General features: G+C 42.0%; 1 protein-coding gene across 1 annotated transcript in view; it reads left to right on the top strand.

Moving 5' to 3' along the window:
• The window catches only part of Fhod3 (formin homology 2 domain containing 3), a 389,221-nt gene that overhangs the window by 371,041 nt on the left and 1,262 nt on the right, over window positions 1-16,918 (top strand). The window contains exon 28 of the mRNA XM_048806588.1: window positions 5,576-5,737. Within this exon, the coding sequence (XP_048662545.1) occupies window positions 5,576-5,737 (162 nt within the window). The remainder of the gene's footprint in view (window positions 1-5,575; window positions 5,738-16,918) is intronic.

Raw genomic sequence — 16,918 nt, 5'->3', positions numbered from 1 at the left:
CCATCTCTTCAATGCACTCCTGAGGTCCCTGTTTAGGCTTCCTAAAGAGGATAAGCTTTAAAGGGAATTAACTGCTGGAGATGGTCTGTCTCCTCTTGGTGTTTACTTAGCACATGCTATGCACATGGCTAGAAGAAACCATAGAGTTTTGTCTGAACAGAATGCTTTGGAGTTTAAAAGAGGATGCTGGTAATAATTATGCTGGTACAATAAATACAACTGAATATGCCAGGTAAGCTGGGCTGAGGGCTAGCTTATTACAGAAACTTGGTCATGCATGCAGTGCCTACCAAACATCTTCTAAGACTCTGATAAGCCTTCAGGCCTCCAGGAGTACAGGAAGAAGCAGCTAGAATCCAGAGGGCCATGCTCTAAGAGCCCCCAAGAAGGTTCACCAGTGACTTCCAGTTGATTTACTCACTGATCATGCTTTCTAGAGTCTTGCTGTTGTCAACTTTTTTAAAAATGTAAAAGTAATTATAGCAGCAATAACTTCAACAGGAAAGGAAAACATAAATGCTGCTGCTAGTTTTCTCAGAGAAGGTGTGTTCCCATCACATAATTCATATGGCTTTTTGAGGTTTCTTGAGAACCAGAGAGCCACAAATCCTCCAGAGAGAATCTTGAAAGATGTGCACAGGTTGTGTTCTAGAACCTTCAGAGTTTTGTGGATTTGTACTTCAGGATTTTTAACAAAGTTACTGGTTGGTTTGTTTACTTCATGTGAATACAGTAGATTCTAATTCCCCTTTCTTCCTTCATGTGGGACTTTGGTCTTTACCCTGTAATAGGACCTTTACTTTCATGTTTAGCTGAATATGCTAGAAGGAAGGTAGCCTCCATCCATCTTTGCCTCAGTGTTGCACCGAGACACAGGTGACAGTAGAAAAGTCACATCTCTTACTACAACCTTGATCCTAAGCTGTACCCTCAATATTTGCATATATATTACATCAAACAATCAAAGATTAGGGTCCTCGAAATTTGATCTGTCCAAATTCTTTGACTACTGAGTAGTTTTAAGATGTGGAATTAGGAGAAGAAAACAAATTAACATATTTTGGCAATGAAAATGCAGACTATAGTGACCAACTTCAGAAAGATGCAGCTCAGGAGAACACAGCCTTGAGCATGACATCATGCATTCTGATGTCTGGTTTGAGACAAGGCCTCCATTCTAAGATAGGACAGAGAGCGCCCATGTAGAAACAAAGAAGAAAAAGTAGGGCAAGTCAGAAAGTGAAGAAAATACTATCATTAAATGCTGAGCAGTAGAAACTGTCAATCTGGAAGAATCACAAAATAAAAATAAATTTATGGGTCTACAGAATGCATAAGTTGTTGAGGCGAGGGGATTCACTTGCTCCCTGTGGTACCCAAAGGCCTCACACATCCTGGGTGAGTCTGTGCCTGGCAGCTTTCACAGGCTTAGTGCCCTGGGCTCAGTGGGGCCAGCAGGAAGGTGCAGGAAGTCATTAGTGTAGGCACCATGTGACCCCAGCCATCAGGCCAGAGCCTTGAGCCTCTGTACCTTGGTGGATGCCAGAATGGTGCAATGGAGTCCATCCTGGGAGGAGGAGTCAGGTAATAGAACATAAATAGGCTGTTGATGTCTCTTCCCAACCAGAAGAAACCAAGAGAAAAACTAGTGCCGGATTTCTTCAGTATGGGTTCATTTTCGCTGACAGGTGAAAGGGCTTAGAGAGGGAGCCTGTTTAGTTTGTCTTCACATTCACTCCTCTCTAAAGAGACTTCTGCTTCCAGGCAGCATGCAGTAAGGAGTGGCAAGCCACCACTCCTGCTACCATGGCTAGAATTAAAAAAAATATATAACAAGTTAGAAATCCCTCTTTTAAAAGACACTGTGGAACTATGTGATGAAAGAAGACTTGAGAAAGCAGAATTTTGGACAAGCTGAGATTACTCCTCTGGGAGCATTTGCTGAATTTGGGCACAGGCTAAGAACCAGGCTCACCATGGGTGGAATGACTCTAACAGCAAAGATAAAACAGTAGAACTCATACTAGCCAGGTGGAGCTGGCATAGAGATTAGAATTGAGGAGCACCGAGTACAGGGGATTTACTCCATAAGACATTGGCTAAGTGTATCACTGAGCCGGCAGGGAGTGGGTGGGGGCCCTGGGCCAGAAAGGCTGCCAGCGACCTGCCGTTTCCAAGCACTGGGGATAACACACATGGCAGAGCAAGCACACAGCTCTCATCCTCAAGATACCTAGAGAGAAAGGTGGACTAATTTCTTAGCTAAAACTGCCATTTAGCCTCAAGCTAGCTCAGGACCTTGTCACATCTATTAACAGAAGAAAAGAAGGAGACTCTAGAGAAAAGTAACATTGATCTCAATCACTGAAACTATAAAATATCTGAAATAAGGACCTAGTGGATAGGTTCAATAGCAGTTTCCAGCAAGAAGAGACGGATAATAGAAAGTGTACAAATTGAAGCATGGTAAGAAAGAAGAACAAAGTGTGAGATGTCTGGGACACACTTAAATATCTAATGTGTCATTGGAGTACCAGAAGGAGACAAGGGATAAGAAGAAATGTTTGATAATAATTGAGGGCTGGGGTTATGGCTCAGCGGAAGAGCACTCGACTAGCATGTGCAAGGCCCTGGGTTCAATCCTCAGCACCCCATAAAAATAAACCATAATAAAGAAAAGGTATTGTGTCCAACTGCAACTAAAAATATATATATATTAAAAATAATAGCTAAGAACTCCTCCAATTGATGATAGGTGTTAACTCAAATATTTAAGAAACTTAGCAAGTCCAAGCAGAATAAATAGAGCCATGTCATAGGCAAACTGCCAAAAAACAAAGATAAAATCTTTATAACACAGGAAAGATGCATTCCCTTCCAAGGACCAGGATCAGGAAGTATGGCTCACTCTTCAAAAAAAAACCCAGAAAAAAAAACATTTTTAAACTGCCAGAAGAAAAAGCTTATAACCTAGCAGTCTATCTCCAGGGAAATTGTCTTTCAGTGATGAAGGCAAACATTTTTTATATTACAATAATATTAATATCTACTTTGGTATAATTTCTTTCTTGTATACTGTTTAGATTTCTAAAAGGAAAAAAAATACAGTATTTTTCTTTCAAGCTATAATTTCCATATCTTTAAAAATGAAGCCAAAGTGAAATGGTATTATGCTATTATAGTCTAGAATGTTCTATCCCCTCCATGACATCTCAGTATACATAAATGACTTGCCAACACTTGGACAACTGAGATGAGACACATTGGCTCCCAGGGTATGGGAAGAAGTGTGGGCAGTATTCCTCTGATGGCTACCTGTGGGTACCAAGTTTCTACCTAGAGAAAAACATCCATGGCCAGAAAGAATGAGAACAACTGGAGATCAGGCAGTGAGGACAATAACCAAGCAGAGAGGAGATTAAAAGTAAAACCAGGAATGAGGTCGCAGGAGGGAATGAAGTCATCACAAAACTGAGGTTTGACAATTCTGGACCCATGGCAAGATGTTCCTTTTGATCCTCTCTGACAATTGCATTGGAAGCAGATCCCTGGGGATGTGTAAAATGGAGATGGGAAACATTGGTAATTCTCAGAGGGAAAATTAGACGGTGCCTTCATTTCTGGCCCAGTGCTCTGAAAATGTCTTATGGGTAATAAACATAATTGATTGAGCTTTGTGTGTATTTTTGGAAGGGTAGTTTGACATTTCAAGATAAGACTCAGAATTATAAATCAATAGGCAAAAGGGAAAATAGGAAATTGCTAGGCAAAACAGTTGTGCTATTTGATTGCTCTACTTCAAGGAGGGCCATTGTCACACAGGCTCTACAGTCCTGGTCTGAAAGCTGTGCCATCGTGAGTCCTGCCACCTGCAGTTACAACACTTAAACCATCCTAAGAATGTGGAAAAACTTGGCAGCAATTTCAAAAATTCACTTCTGGGAAGAGTCTGTTTTTAAAAACATTATTAATGCTGAAAAAAGGCATTCTGATAGGAGCAGATAGACCAAGTTCCCTTAGGAATGAGCAGGGAAACTAGAGTTGGCTCTGCATATTCCAGGGCTGTGGATGCACTCCCACTAAAAAGCTAAGCAAAATAAACTTCAAGAACTTGATCAATAGTATCAAAAAAGAAGAAAAAAAAAAAAAAAACCTCATCGTTTGAAAACATCATCGTCCTGTAGCTGCAGGGCTCACCCATGCAGGAGACAGAACACCTGGAGTTCTGGCACTGATCTTACAAAGTGTGAATTATTTACATGTTCAGTCACATGAATTTTACTGGCAGAAGTTATGAGTACATTATAGCATATTTCATATTTGCAGTAAAATTTCAAACACGTGTGTCCATGAAAATCACAATGCACTGAACTGTGCTCCATTGTTTTCAATTCGATCCATCAATTTGTTTTCTTCATTCATTCATTTCCAGTCAGGTGGTTCCAAGCCCCAAAAGTTTTTAAAACATCAGTAGGGAAGACAAACTAATGTGTTTTAAACATATGCTTATTAACATACATTAACATTAAATTTTTAAAATTTTCCATTTTAAACATTTACCAACCCCCTCTCCTCTTCCCCCCGCCCCCTCCCCCTCCCATTGGAAAAAGCTGACTGTTCTTTGGCTTCAGCCTGGGATTACCTGTGTTCCATAGGCAATGAGTTTGAGAACTCTAACTACAGACTTTTGAAATTGTACATTGTAAATTATTTTATTACAAGATAAAGTGTAGATAGTAGAAATAAATGATTTTGAACCTGTTGTATATTTTTCCTCCTGTAGAAACATTCACCATCATAGAAGAGATTTCATAAGGAAATTATCACAAAGGCAAAGTTCTGGACATATAAATTCGCATTGATTTCTAATTATTTGCCATTACTTGGGAACCCATGTTTAGGTGGTGCTTTTTGCTTGCTTAGGCAGATACCTTGACACTGGACTTGGCCTGTTTGAATATATAGTTACTCATAAATACATCTTTCTGGTCAAGGAGCAGGTGATTTTTTATTCTCCAAAGGAAAAGATTAAGTCACTATCCACATTACTGATTGAAGAGGGCAATCCTATTACAATTTTGAAAAGCTAAGTAATTAAAAGACAAACTGTGTATTAAAAATTCCTTGTTTTCTACTTAATATATGAGAAGGTAGGGTTAGTTCACATTTACTAGGTATACAACCACTCATAGAAAGGTAACTTAGTAAATCTCTTGGTGGGCCTCTCTGTACATTGCTGGGTATCAGTGATGTACATAGTTGGGTACAGCATGGATCATCTGCCCTTAGGCGATCACAGGGCTTGGCAGGGGTAGAGATACTTAACAAAGACAAGAACATAGTCATTACGGGGTATGAAAAGAATATGAAATAAATGCCCTAGCACAAGTTTGGGCAGCGCCTGGAGGGTATTAGTCACAAGTGGGTCCAGCTAAGCACCCTGAATATGTCACTCTGAGGCTCTGACTCTGGCTTTGCTGAGATCCATCGTTGATGTCAGGAACTCAAAGAAGCAAATGATTTCTTTTGTGTTTTCTTTCTCTTTGAATATATTGCACTCTGGTTAATTTTTCAGGATCCACTAATTCATGGGCTATGGGAACTGATGACTCACATACCATCACAGACGATGCTGCAGATGAGATCATGGACCGCATTGTCAAGTCGGCCACCCAAGTGCCCAGTCAGCGAGTGGTGCCAAGGGAGAGGAAGCGATCTCGGGCCAACCGCAAATCTCGTGAGTGCATTTGAGGAGGGGTGAGGGTCTCAACCCTGGAAGGATCTTCCTTTATATGCTGTATAACCCTGAAGGGCAGAGATCCAGAGGCAGCTTCCATGAATCCTCAGTAGCTGTCTCAGTGCCCACCTGTAGCTCTCAACAACAACAACAACAAAAAACCCACTGAAAGGTTTCAAGTTCACTATCAGTGTTGGTCTCTATAGAGGAGGGGGCTCTGCTGCACCTGACCAGTTTGCTTGCTGTTTGTGGCCAGGCCTCCCACAAGTCATACTTTGTCCAGGAAGGTCTGCAAGGTCTTTAAATGTTTCTCATGTATTGGGGTGAGTGCCTTCTTTGCCAGAGGGACCCAGGACCACTTTCCTGCTGGGTTAGAAGCTTGTTCCCTCAGGGGTTTGCCACAGCCCACCTGCATGTCAAAGGTGAAAATCAGGGTAGCAAGTGATTTGATGGTCATTAGGATGCTTACAATATATAATGTTAGCCTAGGCAGATCAGTTTTTTCCCTTTCCCCACCAAACAGGATTTAGGACATCAAAGAAACTGATTTTCCCCTTTGGTCTGAGCCTGCTGCCTGCTCCTGGAGCTGATGGGTGAGGAGCCTCTGTTGGCTGTGGCTCTGTGCCAAGTCTCACATAGACCACTCGGTAGAGAAACGGGATCCCTGTGGGTCCTTTGATGTTTCCTTGCATTAGCTATGGCCCAGATGTTTCAGGGGAGCTCCTGGGCTTCAGCCCTTCGCTGTGTCACTCAGTCCCAGCCTCTACCACTTTGCCTCTGAGATTGAGGAATGGCCGGGAGGAAACAGAGCCTGGTTGCTCCCTTGTTCTGTACCCCAAAGTGAAAGAAACCCTAGGAAGGTGGGTAGTTCACTAAAAACTCAAACACATGGTGCACCCAGCCTGTGCCACCCATGAGATTCACACAGAAGGTGACTGGATGCAGGGTCATGCTTCTGCTTGACTCCTTGCCACGTTTGCTTCCAGGGTGTAAAAGATGCTAAAGCAGGTTCCTGCAGCCTGTGGGACCTTGCTCCCTTGATATAATCTGTTCAGTTTCTAATGGTAATTTTTTCCTAAAAAATAAAAACAGTTGGGGCTGAGGATGTGATTCTCATTCAGTAAGATGGGTGGGCCACAAGTCTGTTGCTAACAAGTTCCTAGGTGAAGTTGATGCTGCTAACCCTTGGTACTCATTTGAGTGATGAGGCTCTTGAGCTGTGATTACCAACTTTGGATGCCCCTCAGAATATTCTGCAGAGATTTTTAAATTCCAGATATTTTGGCTTACTCAGACCAACAGCTTCAGAACCCCAGGGGTAGGGGCTGAGGGTCCTGTCCCTTGGGAAAGTAGGGGCATCCTCAGGTGACAAATCTTCTCCAAAGGGGCAAGGCTAATCCACTACTAGCTGAATGCTGCATACCAAATCGCAAAGTTGCTCCAGGCCAATGTGGGACTTCCATTTTTGCCTATCAGAATAGTGTCAAATAGTACAGGTTTTAATTTACATTTCATGCACATGAGGAAGATTGAGCCTCTTGCAGTATATGACTTGTCTATCATATTTGTCCATTTTCTCTTGCTTTTTAATAAAAAATCTTAAGTAGCTTTTTGAATGAAGCTTGCAAAAGGCTTTTTGGGGTCTTAAGTGGATTATCTACAATAGTAGCTTTTTTTTTTTTTTATTGCTTTCCTGTTAATTTGATAGACCGGTAATCAAATGGTAGAAGCCTTGTATCTGTTAACTCCTGGTCTTAACAGATATGAGAAATCTCAGTGCAATAATGACTCTGGTGTGTTTCTGGGAAAAGCCTGTGGGAGGTGGACTTGGGGAGAAGAGTAGAGAAAGAATACCAGGGCAGGGAATGTGTGACAGAGGTGAGCCAGGAACCGCAAATCAAAAGGTTAATGCATGATACATCGACGTGGCCAGTCCTTGGAAGCCAAAGGATTGGGTACTTCCTATAAGTTCCATGACTGCATTGGCCCTCTCAGTGATCTAGAAAGAGTAGGATTCATAGATTTATAATATCACTGAGCACAGTAACACAGTCATAAATAATTTTCCTCTTCAGTCCTGAAAGAGCCTGTTTTGTGGTTGATATAGAATAATTTCCTGTGGTATCATTTTCATTCCAATTTTATCCCATATATTCTTTTTATTTAGCCAAGCACATTTTTTCCCCACAACAAAGTTACTATAACAAATACAGTACCATATACATGTAAATGTTTATCTGTAACGGGTTTCATGTATTAACAATGGCACTGTCAACAGACGAGGAATGTTAGGCTTTGATTTTTGTTAGAAAGGAATGGTGAGCTTCAGCTTTTCACAAAGGGTTAAAGGAGTAAGAAAAAAGCAATTTGTACAATCTATGTGAAATTCAGTGGTTTGGGCCTCACTGTGGAGCAATGCTGTGTTTGATTGTTTAATGGTGGTGCTGGGGCAAGGGAATAATGAATAACCGACATGTTTGGGCTATAACTCATTTGGCTAAAGACAATTATAGTCCACCTAGTGCACAAAATCAAACAGAACCCATCCCATAACCTGGAAATTTATGACCTGCAAGCCACTTGAGGATCCCCAGAGATAATTAAATGTCTGCTTTTGTGTGTAATGCTGGGGATGAGGCCTATACACTTCAAACAGCCAGCTAACACATGCGTGGCATGTCATCACATGAGACATGTCAAGGGCGTCTTAATCAGATTATAGATCCTCGTGGCTCACTTTGCTGCTTTTCTAGCAAGTGCCAGTCAGCGTCTTTATTAAGCAAAATATTTCAAATGGCATAGATGATTTCTAACCTGCAGAATGGTCCATCTCCTTCATCTCATATATTCTTTGATTCTAACCAAGGTTCTCCAGTTGGCCGGTGACCCTGACCCAGGGAGAAAGTTCCCAGAGCTCTTTTTTATGTTTTCATATTTTGGTTTCCCTTTTCAGCATATTGGAGCATTGTTTTGTCCCAGGGCTAATTGTCCTCTTAGGCTCCCTAGATGTTGGCCTTGACTAAAATATGGTGTAGCTCAAGGACATTTGAGGGGTTCTCCCAAGTTGGATGCTGCAGGGCAGGCTCCGATAGCTGGGGAGGAGAAGCAGCTACCCCCCACCCCCATGTCACATTCATTGTTTCTCATCTTGATCCTATCTTAGAAGGAAGGCCTGCTCAACTGGTCACCTGCCTGTCACCTTGAGCTTAACGCTAGGGATTAGGGACTTTTATCTTTTTCCAGCAGAGCCCAGGCAGTGTCATGGTTGAAAGGCCAGTTGCCCCATTTCCTGCTGAATTTTCCTCCATGGGGGTTTCTGGGCACTGCTCATGATGTGACCATGGAGTTTCGGGCTCAGGGACAAATTTCTGTAAAAATATCATCACTCTGATATGACCTACAACTAGTTGGGAACTTAAGGTTGGCCATACTTATGAGAATAGGTGGCTCAGTGGGGAGATGTCTCGGTCTACTGGGAAAGGAACGGGCGCCTCTGATTGTGCACCCTGATCCCCACCCCTCACACCATGATCACCTCCCTATTGTATATGTGTGCATCCTGTAAGCATCAACCTTCCTCTTGAAGGGTCAAATACTTCATATTCATTTGATGTGACTAGAATCTTATTTCTTTTGCAGAATATGGGAGGATTTAGTATGCTATCTGTTAAGTCGAGTTTCTTAGAGATAGAAAATTATTGAATCTTAAATACTATTGAATCTATTTCAGAGAAAACAGAAGGCAAGACTCACAAAACAGTAGATTCAGCCCTGGACCAGATCAGTGCATAACATAATTCACTTGTCCTTACTTTTTCAAAGTGGTATTTGAAAATATCCAGGTTTTTTTTTTTTTTTAAACCCATTAAGAAAAATCTCCCTGTTTTATTTAAATAGTTCTTCCTTCCTTACCCTGAGCCAATTATGTTCTTTCATAGGGGAAGTTAACATGGCAATAGGCCAGAGAGCTTTTTAAATTAATGTTCTTGGAACAAAATAAAGATGTCGGAAGAGACAACCAGGGTTTCTCGATCAGATTCTTCTCAACAATTGTGTCATTAGAATTTACTCAGCACTTCATGATATTTAGAACTCATTAAAGATGGACTGACCCCTCATGCAGCTGAGGGCACCCACCCTATCAACACAGGACAGGAGGATAAATAGAACAATTCAAGAGAGTGCTGAAGATCTCCTTGAACCCAGGTAGAGGAGTCAGAGGGCAGCCTGGGCTCCAGAGCAGATTGGGCCAGAGGCCAGGACTTCAGTATGGCAAAACATCAGGAAGCTGGGCTCAGGTAGAAGCCTCAAGGTGAGAGAGATGGATCTAGGGAGAGTACAGAGTGCTTCACTGCACTCAATAGGCGCTCTGGTTGCTTCATTTTGAGATAAATCATCCTCCCAAAGAAGGAACTGGCACACTGAGAGAGGAGGCAGGCCTTTCAGTCCCTATGTCTGTCCAGATGCCAGAAACCCATTTGGCCCAGAGCACAGATTCAGAAGGAGGGAGGAGCAATGAAATAGGAATCTGAGAATCTGTCTCCTGTCTCCCAGAGCTTTTCTGAGGGTATAAGAGAGTGTTCTGGAAAACACCCTGCACCTTCCTGATGGGATGTCACAGTATTTCATTATCTTTGCCACCAAGTTCCAGTAAAATCCATTTTTACAGTTGGAGATTGACACATGCATTCAACAGAAATGGTGACGGGATTCCCCACAGTTACTTGGCCTCACAGAGCTGCAGGCTTCTTGGGTGCACTGAAGGCAGTAGTGCCAGCCCCAGGGATGGTTGTTAGGCACCTGTGACAAGTTCCCACCTGCCCCTCTCCTTCCCTCCCTGCCATCTAGGTTCTTTTTTGCTTCTGTTCAAGAGACCTCATGCAGGTGGGGATCTGAAGCTGCCTGCAGATGCCTAAGAGCTGCTATGCACACAGCCATACCTCCTCAGCGGTCACTCTGCGCTCTTACCCCCACCCCACACTGTCCACCTCACCCCAGCTGCCTCTAAGTAGACCAGACCTATGTTCCCTGCCCCCAGCATGCTGGTGTAATGGCTTTGCACCTGGGCACACACAGGCTACAGTGTTGGCACAGGTTTTGGTTAGTATTGTTATGACATCCAGAGAACTGATGAGCTGGACTTAATCTGGAAGGCTGTGTAAGGCAGTTTTGTCTGGCCCAGGAATTGAAATACTGCTGAAAACCCAGCCTATGGATTCCTGAGGCACCCTTCCCTCTTATGTGTAGGACTTCCCAGGTTGATGTGGGTTCTCCCAGAAACAGTTTTGAAAACTTGTTTCCTTTCTTTCCTCCCAAGCCCAGTTCTGCTCCACTCCTCAGTCCGTAACATGACTCTTGGGCAGCAGCTGGCTTTTGTGTTTTCACTGATTACCTTCTGTTCAGTTCCTGCTTAGAATCGAAGAGATTCTTAAGTAGCATGGAAGCTAATGTAGCCAGTTATAGAGGAATATGTCATTGTAGGGGCTCTGCCACACCAAGGAACCATAGCCAGGCCGGTGACAATAGAAAGTACTTCATGCATGAGCATGAGGTGTCTCAGCATGAGTGGACATCATGTCATTAGGTGGAACTGGGAGACTTCAACCCTGTCACCACAAAGCACCTTCCCGAGGGCCCTGCCTTTCCCCTTATCTTAGTCTGAGAACAGTGATTTAAGTCAGGGTCCCCTGGGGAAGGTACAAATGCAGTGCCATGGGCTTCTCCCAGAGACCCTTGTTCACTGGTTCTGAAGTTGAGATTAAGTTGGGTAGGTCTGGGAATCTCTGCTTTGTTGTTGTTCCAGGTTGGTTTTAACTTTTTGAAAGTTTTTAGATATACAAAGGAGTCACAAAAATAGAACAGAGAATTGCCTTGCATTCTTTACCCAGCAGCCCCGAAGATAACACCTTGTGTGGCCACAGGAGAATTTATCAAAACTAAGAAATCAACATTGGCAGGATGTCCACTCTCCCCACTTCTATTCAATATAGTTCTTGAAACTCTAGTTAGAACAATCAGGCAAGAGAAGAAAACAGGATATGAATAGGAAAATAAGAAATCATCTGTTTCTAGATGACATGATCCTATACTTAAAAGGTCCCAAAAATTCCACTAGAAGTCTAGAGATGATAAACAAATTCAATAAAGTAGCAAGATCCAAGGTCAACATAGAAGAATCAAGAGCTTTCCTATACTCCAGTCATGAATGTGCTGAGAAAGAAATGAGAAAAACAATTCCATTCACAAAAGCCTAACACCCACCCCCAAAATGTGGGAATAAATCTAACCAAGGAGGTAAGAGACCTTCTAGAATTAAAATGATAGAGTCCTGAAGAAAGAAACTGAAGATCTTAGAAGATGTAAAGACCTCACATGTTCATGGATAGGCAGAATTAAATTGTCAAAATGACTGTATTACCAAAAAAGCAAACTACAGATTCAATACAATCCCTATTGAAATATTAGCGAGATGCTTTTACAGAACACAACAACAAAGTCCTAAAATTTATAAAGACCTAGATAAATAGAAGACCTAGAAGAACCAAAGCAATCCTGAGTAAGAAGGGCAATGCTGGAGGAGGCATGATACCTCATCTTAAATTATACTACAGAGCTATAGTAACAAAACAGCCTAGTAGTATAAAAACAGTACTAGTATAGAAATAGACACGAAGATCAATAAAATAGAATTAAGAAACAAATTCACATAGTCGTCTGATACTTGACAAAGATGCCAAAAACATAACATTGGAGGAGAAAGCCTTTTAAACAAATGGAACAAACTTGGTATCCAAGTTTTTATTCTTAAAGAATAAAACTAGATATCTGTTATGGTTTAGATATGAGATGTCCCCAAAAGTTCATGGGTGAGACAATGTAAGAAAGTTTAGAGGTAAAATGATTGGGTTATGAGGGCCTAACCTGATTAGTGTATTAATCTGCTGATAGGGATTAACTAACTGGGTGGTAACTGTAGGTAGGTGGGGTATAGCTGGAGTAGTTGGATCATTGGGGATGGGCCTTTAGGGCATATATTTTGAATGTGATGGGGGGAGTCTCTTTCTGCTTTCTGATTAACATCTCCTGAACTGCTTTCCTCTGCCATACCCTTCTGCAATGATTTCTGCCTTCCTTCAAGCTCAGAGCAATGGAGTCGGCCAGTTGTGAACTGATACCCTGAAACCATAAGTGCCAAATAAACTTCCTCTTCTAAAATTGTTCTCGTCAGTTCTTTTGGTCACAGTAGTGAAAAAGCTGACTAAAACAATCCCCCTCTCACCCTGCACAAAAATTAAAGTGGATCAAAGGCCTAGAAATTAGAAACATTGCAACTGTTGGAAGAAAAATAAGGATAACACCAACATACTGGTGCAGGCTCAAGAAATAAAACTGAGAAACAACAGTATGCTTTAAAGCAAAAAACTTCTGCACAGTAAAGGAAACAAGAGCATGAAAAAGCAATCTATAGGATGGAAGAAAATCTTTGCCAGTTCTTCTGCCAACAGGGAATTAATATTCTGAATAAAGTAAGTTTAAAATCCAAAAAATAAACACCCAGTCAACAAATGGGCAAAAGATCTAAATAGACACTTCTCAAAAGAAATGTAGATGACCAACAAATACGTGAAAAATGTTCAATATCCTTAACCAGGGAAATGCAAATCAAAACTACACTGATACTTCATCTCTAGTTAGAATGGCAATCATCAAGGATAGAAATAAGTGCTTGTAAGGATACATGGAAAGTACACTCATGCCTTGTTGGTGGGGCTTCAGATTAGTACAACCACTTTGAAGAGCAATATGGAGATGACCCAAAAGAGTAGAAATGGAACCACCACGTGACCCAGTTATCCTACTCATTGGTATTTACCCAAGAGATCTAGAATCAGCATGCTATAATGACGTATGCATTACAATGTTTAAAGAAGTGCAGTTCACAATAGCCAAGTTATGGAACCAGCCCAGGTATCAACATAAGAATGGATAAAGAAAGTGTGTGTGTATACATAATGGAATTTCACTTAGCTATAAATAAGAATGCAGTCATTTGTTGGTATGTGTATGGAACTGGAGAACATGCTAAGGGAAATAAGCCAGATTCAGAAAGTCAAAGGTCAGTGTTCTCTTTTATATGGGGGCTAGAAAGAGATCCTCCTGTCTCAGCCTACCAAGTAGCTGAGATTACAGGGATGCATCACTGTGCCCAACCATTTAAGGCATCTTAAACTTCTATGCAGTACCTATGATCTTAGGCACACTGCTCCCAGGGTAGTAAGTATAAAATCTTTAGAATATTAAGGGTTAAAAACTTATTTTCAAATCCTGTTCAACATCATATGCAAAAAAAAAAAAAACACAAAAAAAAACTGTCAGTGATCTGAAGGTGAAAGATCAGAAATAAAATTCTGTCATTTGGAACTAAAGTGGTTAGCTCATCAATATGAAAGATTGTCAGCATCCTGCCAGCGATCATCAGGGCACAGCTGTCTCCAGTGTGGCTGTGATCTGAATGGCCAGCCTAACACCCTTCTCCACACTTACTGTGTAGGTGATCAGATCTCTCTGTAAACTCAGTAAATGACAACTGCTGTCCCCATGGCTCTCAAATTCAACTTGTTTTAACCAAGAGTTACCATTTTGTAGGATTAAAAAACTTCCTGATCTCTAAGGGTGGAGGAGAGGAGAGAGAACTTGTTTTTCACCTGATTCCCCATAGTCCTGTGCTGCATGTTGACTGAAGAGGTGCCCTGCTTCAGAACCCCTCCCCCATCACCATGGCACTGAGAGCTGTCACAAGTGTCTGGGGCACAGGGTTGCTTCTGGTGCCAGCCAAGAGACCCACACTGTGTGGAAGAGCCTTGAAGCAGACAAAGATAAACATCCAGTCTGCTGTTAAGCAACTTCAGGGATGGGAGCCAGTCACATGGGAGAGCATTCAGTGGGATGCAGAAATAGGGAATGGAGCAAGACCCAATATGCTCACTTGACAATAACCTCTATTTGATGGAAAAATTAGAGGTTTAGTTTGTGCAGTTCCACATGCTGCAGCCTATTTGTAAGCACCCTTGTTTTCTTATTCCCTGAGCACTGTTTTGCTTTTTGGAAAACTTTGAGAGCCAACTCCCAACCTGGACACATTCTGTTGCCCTGAGGGTTTCTCCTTACCCTTCTTCCCTGTCAGAACCTGACCTGGCTCCTCCATTTGCAAGCACTTGGCTCAGGGAAGATGCTCAGGAATATTTCCTGAATGATGAACAGACTGACCATCATGATGGATGAATAATGAATGAATGACAGGCATGGCTTGAATCGGGGCACAAAACTGATTTCAACTCATTACTTTCATTCATCTTTTCAAGTGGCGAAGTGAACTAACTTTGACTCTTTAACAAAGGGGAGGGGTCAGTACTCAGGTTCTTTTATGAACTTTATTGGTATTGATGTGAAGGTACACAGTAAGATCCATTAATGGGGCATATTTTTCTATGACTACTCATTTTGGGGGGAATTCATTTGTCAAGCAAAGGGAACTAAGCCATGCTGGCTTTCCCCCATGACAGAGGACCCTTGGACCCTGGTCAGAGGGTGTGGGAAGGGGGAGAGGATCCCTCGTGGTCTGAAGCATCAAAACTGAGTGGGAACCCACAGGGGTAAGCACAGCCTCTGTGCAGTGAGATGGAGAGGCTGAGGCAGCACCAATTAGCTTTGATCTGTCCCTGATTCCACTGCAGATAGGCCAGCCCAAGGCCCGTGTCTATGAGATTATTACATGAGCTAAAGGTGTCAGAGTCCTTATGTAGGGTTTTATATGAACTGAACATCAGTTACAGGACTAGAGCAAATGTGTGAACAGAAGCATTTAAGAAACATTTTCAAACACCTTCATGGATGAAATTCCTATCAGTCTGTGGGGCCTCTATAGTCTTTCACCCTAGAATATGTTCCTACATACACAGAGATGGCAGTCTCCAGGCCGTGTCTATGCTGCCTTCTATGGTTAATGGAATTTGAAATGCCTGCTAGTACAGCATGCACTTCCTCAGGCAGTATTTTGAATCTTGATAAAGTAGTCTTGGCTGTCTTTCCTTTTTGAGAAGGGGAGAGATTTTTATCTTATTTTCCTCTATTAAAAATGATCTTTCTTTAACAAACACTTTGTTTAAAGCACAGAGGCAGTTATTACAGTTATTACAAACTAGTGTTTTTATTACTGCCCCACAGAACAAATTCCATTACTCAGTTACGTGTAGTCTGTCTGCGGTCAAGGCTCTGGAGCCAAACTTTTGGTCTGGTTGAGTTAAGTTGGGAGTCTAAGGGGCCAGTTTGGGGAGGGTGAGCGGGTACAGGAGATGCTGCAGATAGATAGGTCTGGGGCCCAAAGCTAGGTTTGGAAATAAGAGTGGCATGATTTGGGGGTACCCCTCACCATTCTTAAGGAATCCATATTTAATGTCTGAGATTTCCATGCAACTTTCAATTCTTTAAATGTTGAGCATCTGATAGACTTGCTATAAATGATTTGTTGACTAATCAATGCATTAGATACTGGCTCCTATTCAAAGACATTTATTAATAGGTGTTAGTCTCTGTTCATTCCACCATGAGCCTAGGTCTTTCAGTTCTTTTTGTTAACTAAATGAGCTTTTGTCCATGTGTTGATGAGGTAGGGAATTTGGGGTGTTGCCTGCATTCCCATGAGGTGAGCCCCTGGCTTCTGAGGGATGAGGGGAATTGGGTCTGGCAGGAGAAAGGGAAAGACACTAAGGGTGAGCTTGACCTTTGTACTTTGATTAAAAGCCTGTTTTCATCTCAGGGAATGGCTGACTTGGGATTTAGAATGGAAGGTAGATCCATGACACAACTCTTTTGAAAATAGAATAAATACCCTGGACTCTGTATAACCTTAAAAGAAATATAGAGCAGGCCAAATATGATTTGTAAATTAAGGGTAATGTAATTGGTTGGTCTGTCAAATGAAAGGACTTATCTAGGGAGGGGCAGCTGCTTTCTCATTCACCCTGATCCAGCCTTTATTCCGACATCCAAATTGATCAAACAATGGGAAAAACCATATTGCCAAGATAAACACAGAAGTCTGTCAGTTAAATGTAAGCAATGATCCAGTTTCCAGCCATGAGCACCAATGAAGGTGTGGTCACTACCTTCTTGAGCTTTGTG

This window comes from Marmota marmota, unplaced genomic scaffold, assembly GCF_001458135.2.
Source record: "Marmota marmota marmota unplaced genomic scaffold, marMar, whole genome shotgun sequence".
NCBI lineage: Eukaryota > Metazoa > Chordata > Mammalia > Rodentia > Sciuridae > Marmota > Marmota marmota.
The sequence above is the reverse complement of the archived record's forward strand: the minus strand, read 5'-3'. Positions and strand labels throughout refer to the sequence as shown.